The following is a 16,360-nucleotide window of genomic DNA, read 5'->3' as shown; positions in this document are numbered from 1 at the left end:
ACAATCAAGTATGGGTCAATCTTCTTGTAGACACTTGTAAAAGCTCTAAGGGTATGCAAAATCGATTGTCCATGTGTAAGTCGAGTACAGGGTGGGCTCCCCAGTATACAGCAAAACCACACATCAGGAAAGTGACTCAAGGCAGCTGAATTGATAAATGATTGCTTTACTTTACAAAAACAGAACAATATTAATACAAGGCCTAAGGCCTTAATGTCACCGTCTCACCAACCTTTGCCTAACCAAAGGACTGTATGAACAGTTGCCTAATACCTAGTAATTCCTCTGGGATGCTAGAATAATTGTGTGTGCGTGAATACGCCCTACCAGTGGTGCAGCACAAGAATTCACAACTTATCCAGCTAAACATAAACAAATCCCATAAACCACCTGAATACCCTTAATTGATGAAGACTCGCAGAGAAGGCAGATGGTAAAAGTGGAAAAGCAAACTACGCAGCTCAGCAACACAGTCCTGGAAATCTTCTAGAGCAACAGTCAATGCAAACGTGTGGTGCTGTCCCTTTAAGGTTTTAAATGTAACTGCACATTGACACAGCAGAGCCGGCAAGTCTTACTATGTGTGTTTGTAGTTGGCCTACCCAGAATAGTTAGATGTTTTGGTACCAAAACATAAAGTGTAGCGTGCACACGGTCCTGGGCCAAGCCTACCATACCCAGGTACTATGGTGTCCAGCTGCCATAAACAAAGACTTGGAGATCCTCTGACGGTGAACCAGTAACCAGACAGCAACTGCAGAATGTTGATCTCTGGCACAGGATGCTGCTCACACGCGTCACGGTCCTCCTCACTAAACTCTAACACAAATCTTCTCCTAATTCACTTAAGTGTTTCTGTGTCAGCTCCTTTCCGTTACGCACACCTCTCGCTTTCCCTGCAGCTCAAACACATTGCCTCCTCAATCCTCGAAGTCCAGTATATTTTGAGATTTTGCTATAGTAAGCAAACAGTTGAATGCAGTGCAAAACATCTGTATCTGGTCAGTAACAATGCATACAATAAACAATGAACAGCAAATAAACGCACTGCAGCAGTTCACAGTGGATAAAGCTCACTAATATACTCTCACCCCCTCATACATGGATGGCTGGCAGCTCACCCTTTGCACTAGCCATGCTACAAAGCAGATATCACGGGAACCATGGCATTCACTCTTAAACCCTTGTACAAAGAGCTCAACTTTTGCATGGCCCACTTGGTTATATCTAAGGACTGGTTTTTGGCCAGAGGCGCAAGCTGCAGATAGACGGGTCAACAAGACAGTAAGTCAGCCTGCATCCAAGAGGATAAAGTCAGGAACAAAATTGGAAAACACAAGAAATTGGAGTAAGGAGAATGCCAAGATTAGAGATGAGCGAACCGGTCGTGGTTCGGCTCGAGTTTGGTTCGTCGAATGGAGGTCTTGTTCGAGTTCGGTTCGTCGAAAGTTCGACGAACCGAACTCGAACCGCATAGGAAACAATGGCAGGCAATCACAAACACATAAAAACACCTAGAAAACACCCTCAAAGGTGTCCAAAAGGTGACAAACAACTCACAACACAACACAAACACATGGGAAAGTGACAAGGACATATACTCATGCGAAAACAAAAGAGCTGGACAAGGAAAAAGAGGACACACAGATATAGGCATGGCACGCCCTTCTAAAATCATGTAATATACCGCAAGGTGACTCCAAGCGGAGTCTCCCTTTTTTTCCAAAAATTGGGCCCCACACACACCCACCCATTCAGTGGCAGCAGTTTTGCCCCAGTTGTACACTTCACAGCTAGATTTGCATCAAGCACATTCAAAAATACGCCATAATTAACCGTCCCCAGCATGACACCGGGGTAGGTAGATAAAGTCTTTCCTGATCCCAGCTCTGTTCATCTTGGCTCCTTTTTTAAAACACAGCAAGCAAGGGTTACTCCAAGCGGAGTCTCCCTTTTTTTCCAAAAATTGGGCCCCAAACACACCCACCCATTCAGTGGCAGCAGTTGTGCCCCAGTTGTACACTTCACAGCTAGATTTGCATCAAGCACATTCAAAAATACGCCATAATTAACCGTCCCCAGCATGACACCGGGGTAGATAGATAAAGTCTTTGCTGAACCATGACTTGTTCATCTTGGCTCCTTTTAAAAACAATGTAAGCAAGGGTTACTCCAAGCGGAGTCTCCCTTTTTTCAAAAAATTGGGCCACACAGACACCCCATTAGTGGCAGCACTTGTGCCCTAGTTGCAAACAGGATGTTTTGATTTGCATCAAGCACATTCCAAATCCACAAGCATTTACTCTCCCCAGGATGACACAGGGGTAGTAAATTCCTTGTGGATCCATGACTTGTTCATTTTGATGAACGTTAGTCTGTCCACATTGTCACTGGACAGACGCGTGCGCTTATCTGTCAGCACACACCCAGCAGCACTGAAGACACGTTCAGAGACAACGCTGGCAGCTGGACACGACAAAATCTCCAAGGCGTAACTGGAGAGCTCTGGCCATTTTTCAAGATTTGAAGCCCAAAATGAGCAAGGGCTCCATTTGCAAAGTCATGGCATCGATGTTCATTTGGAGATGTTCCTGTATCATCCTCTCCAGCAGTTGACTGTGTGTCAGACTTGTTGTCTCTGGTGTCCTTGCAAAGGACGGTCTAAAAAAATTATGAAAAGATTCCATAAAATTGCTGTTACCAGCACCAGATACGGTGCTACTGGTACGGGTAGACTGTTGAAGATGACGAGACCGTCCCATGTTTGTCAAGTTACAACTGGGAGATTCACTCCCTGCACCTGCACGGTTGTTTGGTGGAAAAGCCGAGCTAAGATCGAGTAACAGCTTCTGCTGATACTCCTGCATACGTGCGTCCCTTTCTATGGCTGGAATTATGTCACAAAATTTGGACTTGTACCGGGGATCTAATAGTGTGGCAAGCCAGTAGTCATCATCACTTCTAATTTTGACAATACGAGGGTCATGTTGGAGGTAGTGCAGCAAGAAGGCGCTCATGTGTCTTGCGCGGCCATGCGGACCAAGTCCACGCTGTGTTTGTGGCATAGAGGTGCTAACCGTTCTTTCTTCCTCTGACATCTCCCCCCAACCTCTTTCAACTGAAATTTTACCAAGGTCTCCCTCATCCGCTGAGTCTTCCATGTCCATGGTCAGTTCGTCCTCCATTTCTTCATGTTCTCCTGCACCTTCCACAACATCTCGCCTGCTACCATGCGCCCTTGCTGATCCCTGTCCCCCATGGTCCCATGCCTGCCGCCTTGGTGATGATGAACGTCTGGACCTTGGTGATGTTGTTGTGTCTTGCGCATATGAATCCTCCTGTAGTTCATCCCCTTCCTGTTGTCCCACCCCCTGACTCCGAATAGTGTTTAGCGTGTGCTCCAGCATGTAAATGACTGGAATTGTCATGCTGATAATGGCATTGTCAGCGCTAAACATATTCATCGCCATGTCGAAACTCTGCAGAAGGGTGCATAGGTCCTTGATCTGAGACCACTCCATCAGGGTGATCTGCCCCACCTCTGCATTTCGTTGGCCCAGGCTATATGTCATGACGTATTGCACCAGGGCTCGACGGTGCTGCCACAGTCGCTGTAACATGTGGAGAGTCAAATTCCAGCCTGTCGGCACATCGCATTTCAGGCGATGAACCGGCAGGCCGAAAGACTTCTGGAGCGATGCAAGTCGCTCAGCTGCAGCGGTTGAACGGCGGAAGTGAGCAGACAGTTTTCGTGCCCTGTTCAGGAGGCCATCTAGGCCGGGATAGTGTGTTAAGAATTGCTGGACAACAAGGTTCAACACGTGAGCCATACAAGGCACGTGTGTCACCTTGCCCAGGTGAAGGGCCGCACCCAGGTTTGCAGCATTGTCGCACACGTCCTTACCAGGCTGCAGGTTGAGTGGAGACAACCATTTATTAAACTCGGACCGCAGAGCTGACCACAACTCCTCAGCTGTGTGACTCTTATTCCCAAGACATGTCAACCTAAAGACCGCCTGATGCCGTTGCGCTCTGCTGCCAGCATAGTAATGAGGGGTGCGTGATTCCTTCTGCGCAGTGAGAACACTGGTGGCCTGACCAGGCAGGCTTGGGGCGGAGGTGGAGGACCCAGATGAGGTGGAGGAGGCAGAAGCAGTGGCGGAACTTGGACAGACAGAGGATTGACACACAAGTCGTGGGGACGGCAAGACTTGTGCAGCAGACCCTTCACCATCTATCACCATAGTTACCCAGTGCCCAGTCAGTGACATGTAACGTCCCTGTCCATGCTTACTGGTCCAAGTATCGGTGGTGAAATGCACCCGTTGACACACAGAGTTTCTCAAGGAAGCGGTGATGTTGTGTGTGACATGCTGGTGTAGCGCGGGCACACCTTTCTTAGAGAAGTAGTGGCGACTGGGCATCTGGTACTGGGGCACAGCGACAGACATAAGGTCTCTAAAATCCTGTGTGTCCACCAGGCGGAAAGGCAGCATTTTGGTAGCCAAGAGCTTACAGAGGGATAAAGTCAACCTCTTAGCTTTGTCATGGGTCGCAGGAAATGGCCTTTTATTTGTCCACATCTGAGGGACAGAGATCTGGCTGCTGTGTGTAGACGGTGTTGAGTAGGGTGTCCCTGGAAAAATGCAGCTTTGTGAGGAAAGTGCAGGCGTAGACATGATGTTGCCTTTATCCAAAGTTGGTGCTATCGATGTCTGAGAGAGCTGTACACACGCACTTGTTTCCCCTTCCAAACCAACTGACGACCTACCAAGCAAACTGCCTGTTGCGGTTACAGTGGTGGAAGTTGTGCGTGGAAAACCAGGTGTGACAGCTGTCCCCACAGTCCTAGAAGATGAAGAGCACGCGGATGCACTGGAAGGGGCAGGCGGTGGATGGTTCGCTCCGCTAGGCCGCATTGCAGCACGGTGAGCTTCCCACCGGGACATATGATATTTATTCATGTGACGATTCATGGAAGAAGTTGTCAAACTGCTGAGGTTTTGACCTCTACTAAGAGAACCATGACAGATTTTACAGATCACATAATTTGGGCGATCTTTTGCTATGTCAAAAAAGGACCAGGCTAGGCAAGGCTTAGAGGGCAGGCGACGTGTTGATCCACCCCGACTAGTGCTCATAGGCAGAGTGGTGACTGAGGATGCAGTTGTAGACGTGCTACCAGTACTCCGACTCTGTCCAGGAAGGCGCAAGGTAACTTTGTCATCAGTTGCATCCTCCTCCACCACCTCTGTTGACCTCCTCGAGTGCCTGACTGTGGGTTGACAGTAGGTGGGATCTAGAACTTCCTCATCAATTGTTGTATTTGCACTCCCCTCACCCTCAGACCGAGCCTCTTCTTGCCCTGACCGAATATTTAAGTTGTCATCCCAATCTGGTATCTGCGTCTGATCGTCATCAGTATGTTCCTCATTGTCTATAACAACAGGTGTTACAGTTTGTGACAAAGGGTCAACATTATGCTCAGAAACTTGGTCCTCATGGCCTGAATCAGAATCACAAAGGTTCTGGGCATCACTGCAGACCATTTCCTGTTCTGTACTCACTGTAGCTTGGGAGCAGACCTCTGATTCCCAGGCTATAGTGTGACTGAACAGCTTTGCAGACTCAGCCATCTCAGTTCCACCATACTGTGCAGGGCGGATGGAGACTTCAGAGCTGGGAGAAAGCAAGTTTGATTGGGATGACAACTCAGAGGACTGGTGTTTTTTGGATGCGGTTGTTGAGGTGGCGGAGAGGGCACTTGTTGGACCACTTGAGATCCATTCAAGCATTTTCCTTTTTTGGCAATCATCTACCTTTGTTCCAGTTGTCCGTGTCCGTAAAAAAGGGAGCACATCGGATTGTCCACGGTAAGTAGTAGACATCTTACTTTTGCTGGTAGATGGTCTATCTTCAGCAGATGTCAATGGAGCTTTGCCACCTTCCCCACGGACAAACCCTTTTTTTCCTTTTCCAACACGCCTCTTCCCCTTTCCACCAGCATCTGTCATTTTGCCACTCATTTTGATTGCGACAAGATTGTGCACTTAAAATGTGGTAGTAAAAATTGAGAGGTGGTGTAGATTGCAGCGGTGGTCTATCTTTATTAACAGCAGAATAAACAACAATAATTATCACTGACAATGCAACTACGGCCCTTAAACTGGCAGCAGTGTCTGCTAGTATAATGGCTTAGTAACAATGAGTTTTAGTGTGCAATGCAGGCAGACGTGCTGCAAATATCTTTGCACTAGTGGGACTATACAAAAGTCCAATAGCCACGTTTAGGATGCCACTAGGTTCACTCAGTGTTTGCTAGTATAATGGCTTAGTAACAATGAGTTTGAGTGTGCAATGCAGGCAGACGTGCTGCAAATATCTTTGCACTAGTGGGACTATACAAAAGTCCAATAGCCACGTTTAGGATGCCACTAGGTTCAATCAGTGGTTGCTAGTATAATGGCTTAGTAACAATGAGTTTGAGTGTGCAATGCAGGCAGACGTGCTGCAAATATCTTTGCACTAGTGGGACTATACAAAAGTCCAATAGCCACGTTTAGGATGCCACTAGGTTCACTCAGTGTTTGCTAGTATAATGGCTTAGTAACAATGAGTTTGAGTGTGCAATGCAGGCAGATGTGCTGCAAATATCTTTGCACTAGTGGGACTATACAAAAGTCCAATAGCCACGTTTAGGATGTCACTAGGTACACTCAGTGTTTGCTAGTGTAATGGCTTAGTAACAATGAGTTTGAGTGTGCAATGCAGGCAGACGTGCTGCAAATATCTTTGCACTAGTGGGACTATACAAAAGTCCAATAGCCACGTTTAGGTTGCCACTAGGTTCAATCAGTGTTTGCTAGTATAATGGCTTAGTAACAATGAGTTTGAGTGTGCAATGCAGGCAGACGTGCTGCAAATATCTTTGCACTAGTGGGACTATACAAAAGTCCAATAGCCACGTTTAGGATGCCACTAGGTTCAATCAGTGTTTGCTAGTATAATGGCTTAGTAACAATGAGTTTGAGTGTGCAATGCAGGCAGACGTGCTGCAAATATCTTTGCACTAGTGGGACTATACAAAAGTCCAATAGCCTTGTTTAGGATGCCACTAGGTACACTCAGTGTTTGCTGGTATAATGGCTTAGTTATAATGAGTTGGAGTGTGCAAAGGGCAGGAGGGTACAGTGGCAGGTTTGTGGGTCTCTGGGTAGAGGAATGGAAGCCTGCCTTTCTATCCCTCCTAATGAGGAAATGCAGCGAGGAAATCCCTGACCTTAGCTACACAGACGCTGTCTCTGTTTTCAGGACCTGTCACCTATGGCTCTGACCCTGCCCGTACGAGCCCTTAAAAGGACTGATAGAAAGTGCTATCCCTAAGCTGTCCAGCGCTGTGTATGGAGCGCATACAGCAGTATCGGCGATAGGACTCAGGACGGAGCTGCGCCAGTGATGTCTGACACCAAGGACGCAGAAGAGATAATGGCGTCCGGACGGGCAGATACTCGTTTTTATAATGCAGGGACATGTGACATGGACATCCTATCACACATGCCGTTGCTTCTCTGGCTAAAAGTACACTTAGCTGTGTGTGTGTCTGGGATTGGCTGACATGCTGGCCCTCCCCACTACACGCGTGTGCTTAGGGAAGGAAGACAAGGAAAAAAAAAAAAATGGCGATCGCCATTATCCATACAGCAGTGATCTGAATGCGCTGTTCCCGCACACTATACACTGAAATGTCATAATAGTGTGAGTCACAGAGTGACTTATACTATTACAGCAGAAAGCCAGCTATGAATTAGCTGGTTTTTTTGCTGCTAGAACCGTTCTCGAACGTATCTAAAACTCTCGAGCTTTTGCAAAAAGCTTGAGTTCTAGTTTGATCTAGAACAGCCCCCAAAATCACTCAAGCCTAGAACTGGAGAACATCGAACCTCGAACCGCGCTCAACTCTAGCCAAGATCAGTAACAGTAATCCAACTAGCTGAGTAGGAGGCGGTAAAAGGAGTATGAACCAGGGTATGTTAAACTTAGAACTGGCAGCTAGAAGTAGCGACTGGGGGTTTAAATAAGAAGTTGGCCTGCCCAAGGCTGTAAGCAGAAAATTGATTAAAACAGATAAGCAACATCCAGGATCTACAGGACAGACACCATGTTTGAGTGGACCCATAAGTCCCTAGCCAGTCTAATGTAAAACAAGACTGTTCCCGGGTTCTTCAGCAACATTTGCAATTCAAGTGTGTCGCTTGCCAGCAGCAGACATACGGGTCAAATGAAAGGTATCAGACACAGCCGCATCCCAAAAAGAGGGATTTTTTTGGAAAGACAAAGCTAATCTGTATAATCTACTGTTCACATGAAAATAATTTTATTTGTTTTTCTTTCAAAGTTTTCAAAACCTCATAAATTGTCAATTCTTTATGAATATTCTCTGTAGAATCCACTATAAACTTGACTGTATCAAACCAAATGTCTGAAAAACACTTCTCATTAAGTGAATTCCTCTTCAAAAACACATTGGAATTTCCTCCCCTCCAATATATTCCATTAAAACATACCCTACAGCTTTTTCATACATCAGTAATGGTCAGTATTCTTCAATAACAGTAAGCCAAGAATAGATAGAAAACAATAATTGAAAGATTTGCCCCTCTCATATATTTTGGAATCACTCCTGGGTTTGGCTTATAAATACTGATACAGTGGAGAAAATAAGTATTTAGTCAGCCATCAATTGTGCAAGTTCTCCCACTTAAAAAGATGAGAGAGGCCTGTAATTGACATCATAGGTAGACCACAACTATGAGAGACAAAATGAGAAAACAAATCCATAAAATCACCTTGTCTGATTTGACAAGATTTTTTTTGCAAATTAGGGTGGAAAATAAGTATTTAGTCACCTAAAATTAGGCAGAATTTCTGGCTCTCACGCACCTGTAACTTCTTCTTTAAGAGGCTCCTCTGTCCTCCACTCATTACCTGTACTAATGACACCTGTTTGAACTTGTTATTAGTATAAAAGACACCTGTACACAACCTCGAACAGTCAAACTCCAAACTCCACTATGGTGAAGACCAAAGAGTTGTCGAAGGACACCAGAAACAAAATTGTAGCCGTGCAGCAGGCTGGTAGGACTGAATCTGCAGTAGGCAAGCAGGTTGGTGTGGTGAAATCGACTGTGGGATCAATAATAAGAAAATGGAAGACATACAAGATATAATATCCCTCGATCTGGGGCTCCACACAAGATCTCACCTGGTGACGTGAAAATGATCACAAGAAGGGTGAGAAAAAATCCCAAAACCACACAGGAGGACCTCGTGAATGACCTGCATAGAGCTGGGACTACCGTAACAAAGGCTACCATCAGTAACACACTACATCGCCAAGGACTCAGATCCTGCAGTGCCAGATGTGTTCCCCTGCTTAAGCCAGTACATGTCTGGGTCCTTCTGAAGTTTGCTAGAGAGCATTTGGATTATCCAGAAGAGTATTGGGAGAATGTCATATAGTCTGATGAAACCAAATAAGAACTGTTTTGTAGAAACACAACTTGCGTGTTTGGAGGAGACAGAATGCTGAGTTGCATCAAAACAACACCATACCTACTGTGAAGCATGGAGGTGGCAACATCATGCTTTGGGGCTGTTTCTCTGCAAAAGGAACAGGATGACTGATCCATGTACATGACAGAATGAATCGGGCCATTTATTGTGAGATTTTGAGTGCAAACCTCCTTCCATTAGCAAGGGCATTGAAGATGAAACATGGCTGGGTCTTTCAGCATGATAAGCATACTGCCAGGGCAATGAAGGAGTGGCTACGTAAGAAGCATATGAAGGTCTTGGAGTGGCCTAGCCAGTTTCCAGATATCAACCCCATAGAAAACCTTTGGAGGGAGTTGAAAGTCCGTGTTGCCCAGCGACAGGCCCAAAACATCACTGCTCTAGAGGAATCCTGCATTGAGGAATGGGCTAACATACCGCCATTAGTGTGTCCCAACCTTGTGAAGACTTACAGAAAACGTTTGAGCTCTGTCATTGCCAACAAAGGATATATAACAAAATATTGACATGAACTTTTGTTATTGACCAAATACTTATTTTCCACCATAATTTGCAAAAAAATCTTGACAAATCAGACAAGGTGATTATCTGAATTTGTTGTGTCATTTTGTCTCTCATAGTTGTGGTCACCTATGATGTCAATTACAGGCAAATCTCATCTTCTTAAGTGGGAGAACTTGCACAATTGGTGACTGACTGAATACTTTTTTCCCCACTGTAAAATCTTGAATAAAATCTGACGTGTTAATGAATTAGGCGGGCTTTGCACGTTGCGACATCACAAGCTGATGCTGCGATGTCGCACACGATAGCCCCCGCCCCCGTCGCAGGCACAATATCTTGTGATAGCTGGCGTAGCGAAAATTATCACTACGCCAGCTTCACATGCACTCACCTGCCCTGCGACCTTCACTCTGGCCGGCGACCCGCCTCCTTCCTAAGGCGGGTCATGCGGCGTCATAGCGATGTCACACGGCAGGCGGCCAATAGCGGCAGAGGGGCGGAGATGAGCAGGATGTAAACATCCCGCCCACCTCCTTCCTTCCGTATAGCCGGCGGCGGCAAGTAGCAGATGTTCCTCGCTCCCGCGGCTTCATACACAGCGATGTGTGCTGCCGCAGGAACGAGGAACTGCATCGTACCTGTCGCAGCACCGGCATTATGGAAATGTCGGTGAATGCACCGATGATACGATAACGACGCTTTTGCGCTCGTTCATCGTATCATCTAGTATTTACACACTACGATGTCGAAAGTGACGCCGGATGTGCGTCACTTTTGATTTGACCCCACCGACATCGCACGTGCGATGTCGCAACATGCAAAGCCGCCCTAAGACTATTCATTAGGTGTTTGAAAAATAAAGTTATACTGTTCTGAAGTAGCTTTAGGGCATCTCCACATGTTGAGTATTTGGTGATATTTTTACTTCAGTATTTGGAAGCCAGAACCAGGAGATGGTAATAATAAATGGTGAAGTGGAGCCCATGTTTCTATTAAAGTTTTCCACTAATTGTTCAGCTCCTGGTTTTGACTTACAAATACTGAGGTGTAAAACTTACCACACACTCACTGTGTGGAAATGGCCTTAGGAGTCAAAGCCAGATTTGGATGCAACAAATAGAAGCTTTTTTCAATCCTTAAGGCCATGTGCACATGTTGAGTATTTGAGGATTTTTTTTACCTCAGTATTTGTACAAACCTCCTCGGTTTCGTTATACCGGTGTCAACCTGAACTCTTCAGCCAACTCTCGCCAGACCTAAAGCGTCCCCTTTCCGTCTGGGTTACCCCTTTTCCTGTGTTTTTCTTTTCTTTTGGGGTACCCTTGCTCAGGATGATGGGCTTATGTTATTTCTAGCCCTTCTTTCAGTCATCAATTTACTCTCATCTCTTCTTGTCGCTCCTTACTCACTGACTGTTAACTCCCTAATTGTCACCCAGTCGTCCTGGCAACCACGTTGCATCTCACGCTCAGCTAGGCTCCACCCCCCTATGGACCTACTATATAAACAGTCCCAGGAATATAAAGGTAGGGGCTGCTGAGTCAATGTTACTCAATCTAATATAAGACTCTGCATTTCCTCTCTCTTTCACCTGTGACCAAAGGGCACTGCACCTTGATGTTAAGGTGCTGTATTCCCCTGTAGCACCCAACCACAGGGGAACCACATGGGAGGAGCCAGTGGCTTAGTGAGATCCAATTTTGAGTGGTGAGGGTCTCCTGTCTTGCAGTAAGGGGTGAATCCCTAACTGTACTAGCTCTTGTCAGGGCGCTCCATTGTTTTATGACTGCCTGTAGCATATGGGAATGAGGCTGCTTTATACTTCTGACATTTACAGTCCAAATATAGTTCGAAAATAGACTGCAATATTTGGACTGGCCAAGGGTCATTTGAGGCAAATTCAACAGCCTCATAAGCAGATATTGTATCTGGCTGCTTAGCTTGGGTCACCAGATGGCAGTCAGTATGGGCATCATGGTGTACAGTTGATCTTTGAATGTGGAAAGTATAAAATTACCATAATTGAAACCCTGAGTCCTAGAAATTCTAACAACTAAATAAAAGATCAGGTTGTACTGTAGCTGAGTCCATTAAACTTGATCTGGTAAATCAGGTGAAGTAAAAGTGGTAAAACTCAATCTGTGAACTGTGAAATTGTAATTTATCTTGAATGAAATAATGTGAACTAGTCATAAAAAGCATCTCACTAAAGCCTATAGGCTATATTCATTAATCCTTGATTGTAACATTGTCATTACGACCCATTATCACTCTCTAAGATTAAATTTAAGACATGCATTTACTGTTAAAACCTTGGTTTCATTGATATTCCTCTAAAAATAAACCATCATCTTATCACTGTCAGTAAGAACTCTGACTTGGGTGCCCACGGAGTCATTTGCAGAGGCACAAGGAAAATAATAAGTGGAAGATCGGGATGTTTATAGCATAGATCCTGATGGGAATCTGCTTTAGACTACATTCATATGACCATTCCATTTTTGTGGTCCGCAAAAAATGGTCCTGTTTTTCCACGGATGCATCCATGTTGCATCCGTGTGGCAACCGCATCTGTCCCATTCCGTTAAGTATATGTTCCATTTGACATCTGTGTGACTTTTGCAGACTGCAAAAAAAAGCGAAGGTGAGTTACATGCAGTCCAGGGTATCTGGCCGGATGCTGGTCCCCATTTAAAGTCTATAGCGAACAGAATCTGGGGCAAAGGGGTAGGAGCAAGCGCTACATACTCATCGATCACCGGGCAGCTGTCACACTGCTCCCGCAGCAGCTCTTTGTTCTTCCTGAGCCGGCCACTCATTAGGCTCATACATATTCACTCCTCCCTCCATCTGTGATTGGTTACAGTCAGACACACCCCCCCTCTGAGTGACAGCTATCTGACTGTAACCAATCACAGCAGCCGGTGGGTGGGTCTATATCATACAGTAAAATAAATAACTAAATAATCAAAAAAAAACAGCGTGCTGTCCCTCCAATTTTGATACTAGTCAAAATAAAGCCTCACAGCTGCTGGCTGGTATTCTCAGGCTGGGGAAACCCACGTCATTGAGAGCCAACCCAGCCTAAAAATATCAGCCAGCTGCCGGATGGAATTGCCGCATCCATTAGATGCAACAGTCCCAGGACTTTACCTGGCTCATCCCGAATGCCCTGGTGTGGTGGCAAATGGGGTAATATATGGGGTTTATACCAGCTATGTAATGTCACCTGACATCAAGCCCAGAGGTTTTTGATGTCACGACGTCTATCAGAAACCCGACATCACTAACCCAGTCAGTAATAAAAAAAATAGACGACAAACAAATTTTTATTTGAAAACACACTCCCAAAACATTTCCACTTTCACCAATTTATTGGAAAGAAAAAACAAATCTGGGTCTGGCGTAATCCAATAAGGGGGTCCAACGACGATCCCTACTCACTGTCCCAGTCAATCAAGAACAGAATGTTGCCCATTGGCTGAGACAGCAGTGCAGTGACCCTGAGCTAACATCATGAGGTCAGCCCTGGTCACTCCAGGGCATGACCAGCACTGACTTGAGGAGGTTAGCTAGGTACATTACCTGCGGTGATGGAAGCCGCTGCACTCCTGACATCAGCGATCATCACTGAGTTCAATGACCACCGAGTTCACAAGCGAAGTATAGCGAGCGGCCTGTGACGTTACCACTAGTCACAGTGTCGGGCCGCCCGCGAGAGGTTATGTGAGAACACGGTGGGCATAGAAGTCAGTGACAAGTGCTGATGTCAGGAGTGCAGGAATTCATCCCAGCAGGTAATGAACTTTACTAACCTCCTGATGGCAACTCTCATCATCCCCACGGCTGCTCGCACACTGCTGTGCGGGCAGCTGCTGACACTGCAGTGCGGGCGGATGCTGACATACTGAAGTGCGGGCAGATGCTGATACACTGCAGTGTGTACAAATCAGAGTGAAGAGGGGGTTAATGCCGCGCATCAGCCAAAATGAAGATGTAGCACGTTGATGTTATAAACGTATTCTTTTATTCCATCGGTCTACGCATTTCGAGGATATACCTCTTCTTCAGGACCAGTGCATCAACATAGTACTATGATACTATGTTGATGCACTGGTCCTGAAGAAGAGGTATATCCTCGAAACGCGTAGACCGATGGAATGAAAGAATACGTTTATAACATCAACGTGCTACATCTTCATTTTGGCTGATGTGCGGCATTAACCCCCTCTTCAATCTGATTTGTATGCACATCCATGTGGGGCTGCAGCAGACGCCATCATCCTATGCTCTATCAGCGGTTGTGACTATCGCAACCTTTTCAGGTGAGTGTATTTTTCCTGATCTACCTCACTGATCTGTTGGTATTACACTATCAGCGCTTCTTATTTTTTGCAGTGCGAGCAGCCGCGGGTTTGGCACGAGAGTGGGATACAGACTGCAGGGGCACCCGACAGAAGTCACATGGAAGTGCTTCTATGTGGTTTCTGGGGATTTTGCAGACACATTGACTTGTATTGAGTCATGGTCCGTTATTACAGAACAGAATAGGACATGTTCCATAATAACCACATGGACATACGGCATCCAATCTGTTGCTTCCGTGTGGATCTGATCTTACACAAAAGACATTGAAAAGATGGTTCTGTCAGTAGGTCTGCAAAAAAACAGGAACTGACAGGACAAACGGAACGGTCGTCTGAATGAGCCCTTATACTGATTGCTCAGATCAAGTCTCTAGAATTGTGTATAAACTGTCAACTAAACCAAAATTTGTAGCCATCTCTTATGTCCACATTGGCAGCAAGAGCCTGGTTACAAGCTGTTGACAATATTGAGAGAGTCTTTCTTTCCTTTTTAACCACTTGCTTACCATTTATGTTCAATATCTTTGTTATTGAATTATTATTATTTTTTTAAGAATATGTTATTCTTTTTAATTTTTTCTTTTCTTTCAAAACGCCATTTTTACAGCTATACATCTTACATTTTTTTAGCTCCAATAGTTCAAGGAATGAGATTTAGTTTCCTTTCTATGGCAATAAGTTCTAAATGTAAGAAAATACATATTTTTTTTATTTCTGTCCTTTGTAGCTACCTGATCAGACCAGATCCACTATCATATGTTCCAGCCAATGCATCGAGCCGGAAAAGCAGCTTTTGCAACACAAGTGGGCAAGACTCTAGGGATGACACGCAGCTCTGATATTTCATCAGCTTCAGTGAATTAAGAACTGATTTGTGACGGTAACATCATTCAGCCATGAAAATAGCAAATCTATCGCTGGGAGGTGCAAGTCAACACCTGTCTGTTAATATATAACTTGGACTGTAAATTTAGTTATTGCTACTGTCTGTGAGCTGTTGTGTCAGTGTTATTTCTCTACCGCTCTATTTTCTGGCGTAGGTTTTCAGGCTGGAAAGGTCTGGCTCTTGAGGTAGGATCTCTAGACTGTATAAGCTGCAGATGACTTGTACTGGAACTGAATGTCCTCATGAGTGTCTTATACTGTAGCCTCCTAATGTGACATTGTTCTGTATTTTGTTCTAAGAGTTGAATGTTATTTTTGAGAATTAATAAAATATATTAAAGCATTAACCTGCCTCATCTAAGTTTTTTTTAGACTGTTGTTACAATTCTGGGAATGTTTTTGATAGCTTACAATTATAGAAGCACTTCAACATTCATTTTTGCACATATAATGCTTTTCTGACCATCGATGTTCTCTCTGTTAAATTTATATCATCCCATGCAATTTATATCCCCGTTTCATTATAGTAAGTAGTGCCATGTGATCTCCAGTCTGACAACCAGATCAGTATATACTCTTCTGTGTAGAAAGGTGTCAGTCTTTGATATCTTGTGAACTTCAGGATGACATTATTACCTATTGTATCCCTCCTGGGCTGGCTGCTCTTAGACTCCTCCTCTCCCCTCTGAGCTCCACCACCCCTGACCATCTTTATTTCCTCCTATGCTACTAAAAAAATACTTGGTGAAGACGTATAAAACTGTCTAAAAAATTCCTCTTTATTGCACATAAAAGCCAACAGCTTTCATTTTACTCTCTGGTCTGGTAAAATGAAAGCTGCAATCTGTTTGGTTGTTATTAGCAGCGAAAAGGTTTTCTTTTAGACAGGTTCATATATTTGGCCCATTATTTCTTATTTATATACGAGATTAGTGATATGATAGATTTGTGAGAAATCTCCAGCACACAAAAGGACAAGAGACAATGGATAATGAAAACAGTGTTTTATTGATTATCTGCAAAAAAACAGA

The 16,360-nt window shown here is 44.8% G+C and overlaps 1 protein-coding gene across 4 annotated transcripts in view; it reads left to right on the top strand.

Annotated features, from left to right (window-relative positions):
- Positions 1-15,676, top strand: part of KCNT2 (potassium sodium-activated channel subfamily T member 2) — a 1,626,062-nt gene extending 1,610,386 nt beyond the window's left edge. For all 4 annotated transcript variants that reach the window (XM_075322033.1, XM_075322031.1, XM_075322032.1 and 1 more), the window contains one exon: positions 15,172-15,676. In XM_075322033.1, the coding sequence (XP_075178148.1) occupies positions 15,172-15,283 (112 nt within the window). In that variant the 3' untranslated portion in view covers positions 15,284-15,676. The remainder of the gene's footprint in view (positions 1-15,171) is intronic.
- Positions 15,677-16,360: the final 684 nt, after the last annotated feature.

This window comes from Anomaloglossus baeobatrachus, chromosome 8 (genome assembly GCF_048569485.1).
Source record: "Anomaloglossus baeobatrachus isolate aAnoBae1 chromosome 8, aAnoBae1.hap1, whole genome shotgun sequence".
NCBI lineage: Eukaryota > Metazoa > Chordata > Amphibia > Anura > Aromobatidae > Anomaloglossus > Anomaloglossus baeobatrachus.
Note: the sequence above shows the minus strand (reverse complement) of the source record. Positions and strands in the feature narration are given on the sequence as shown.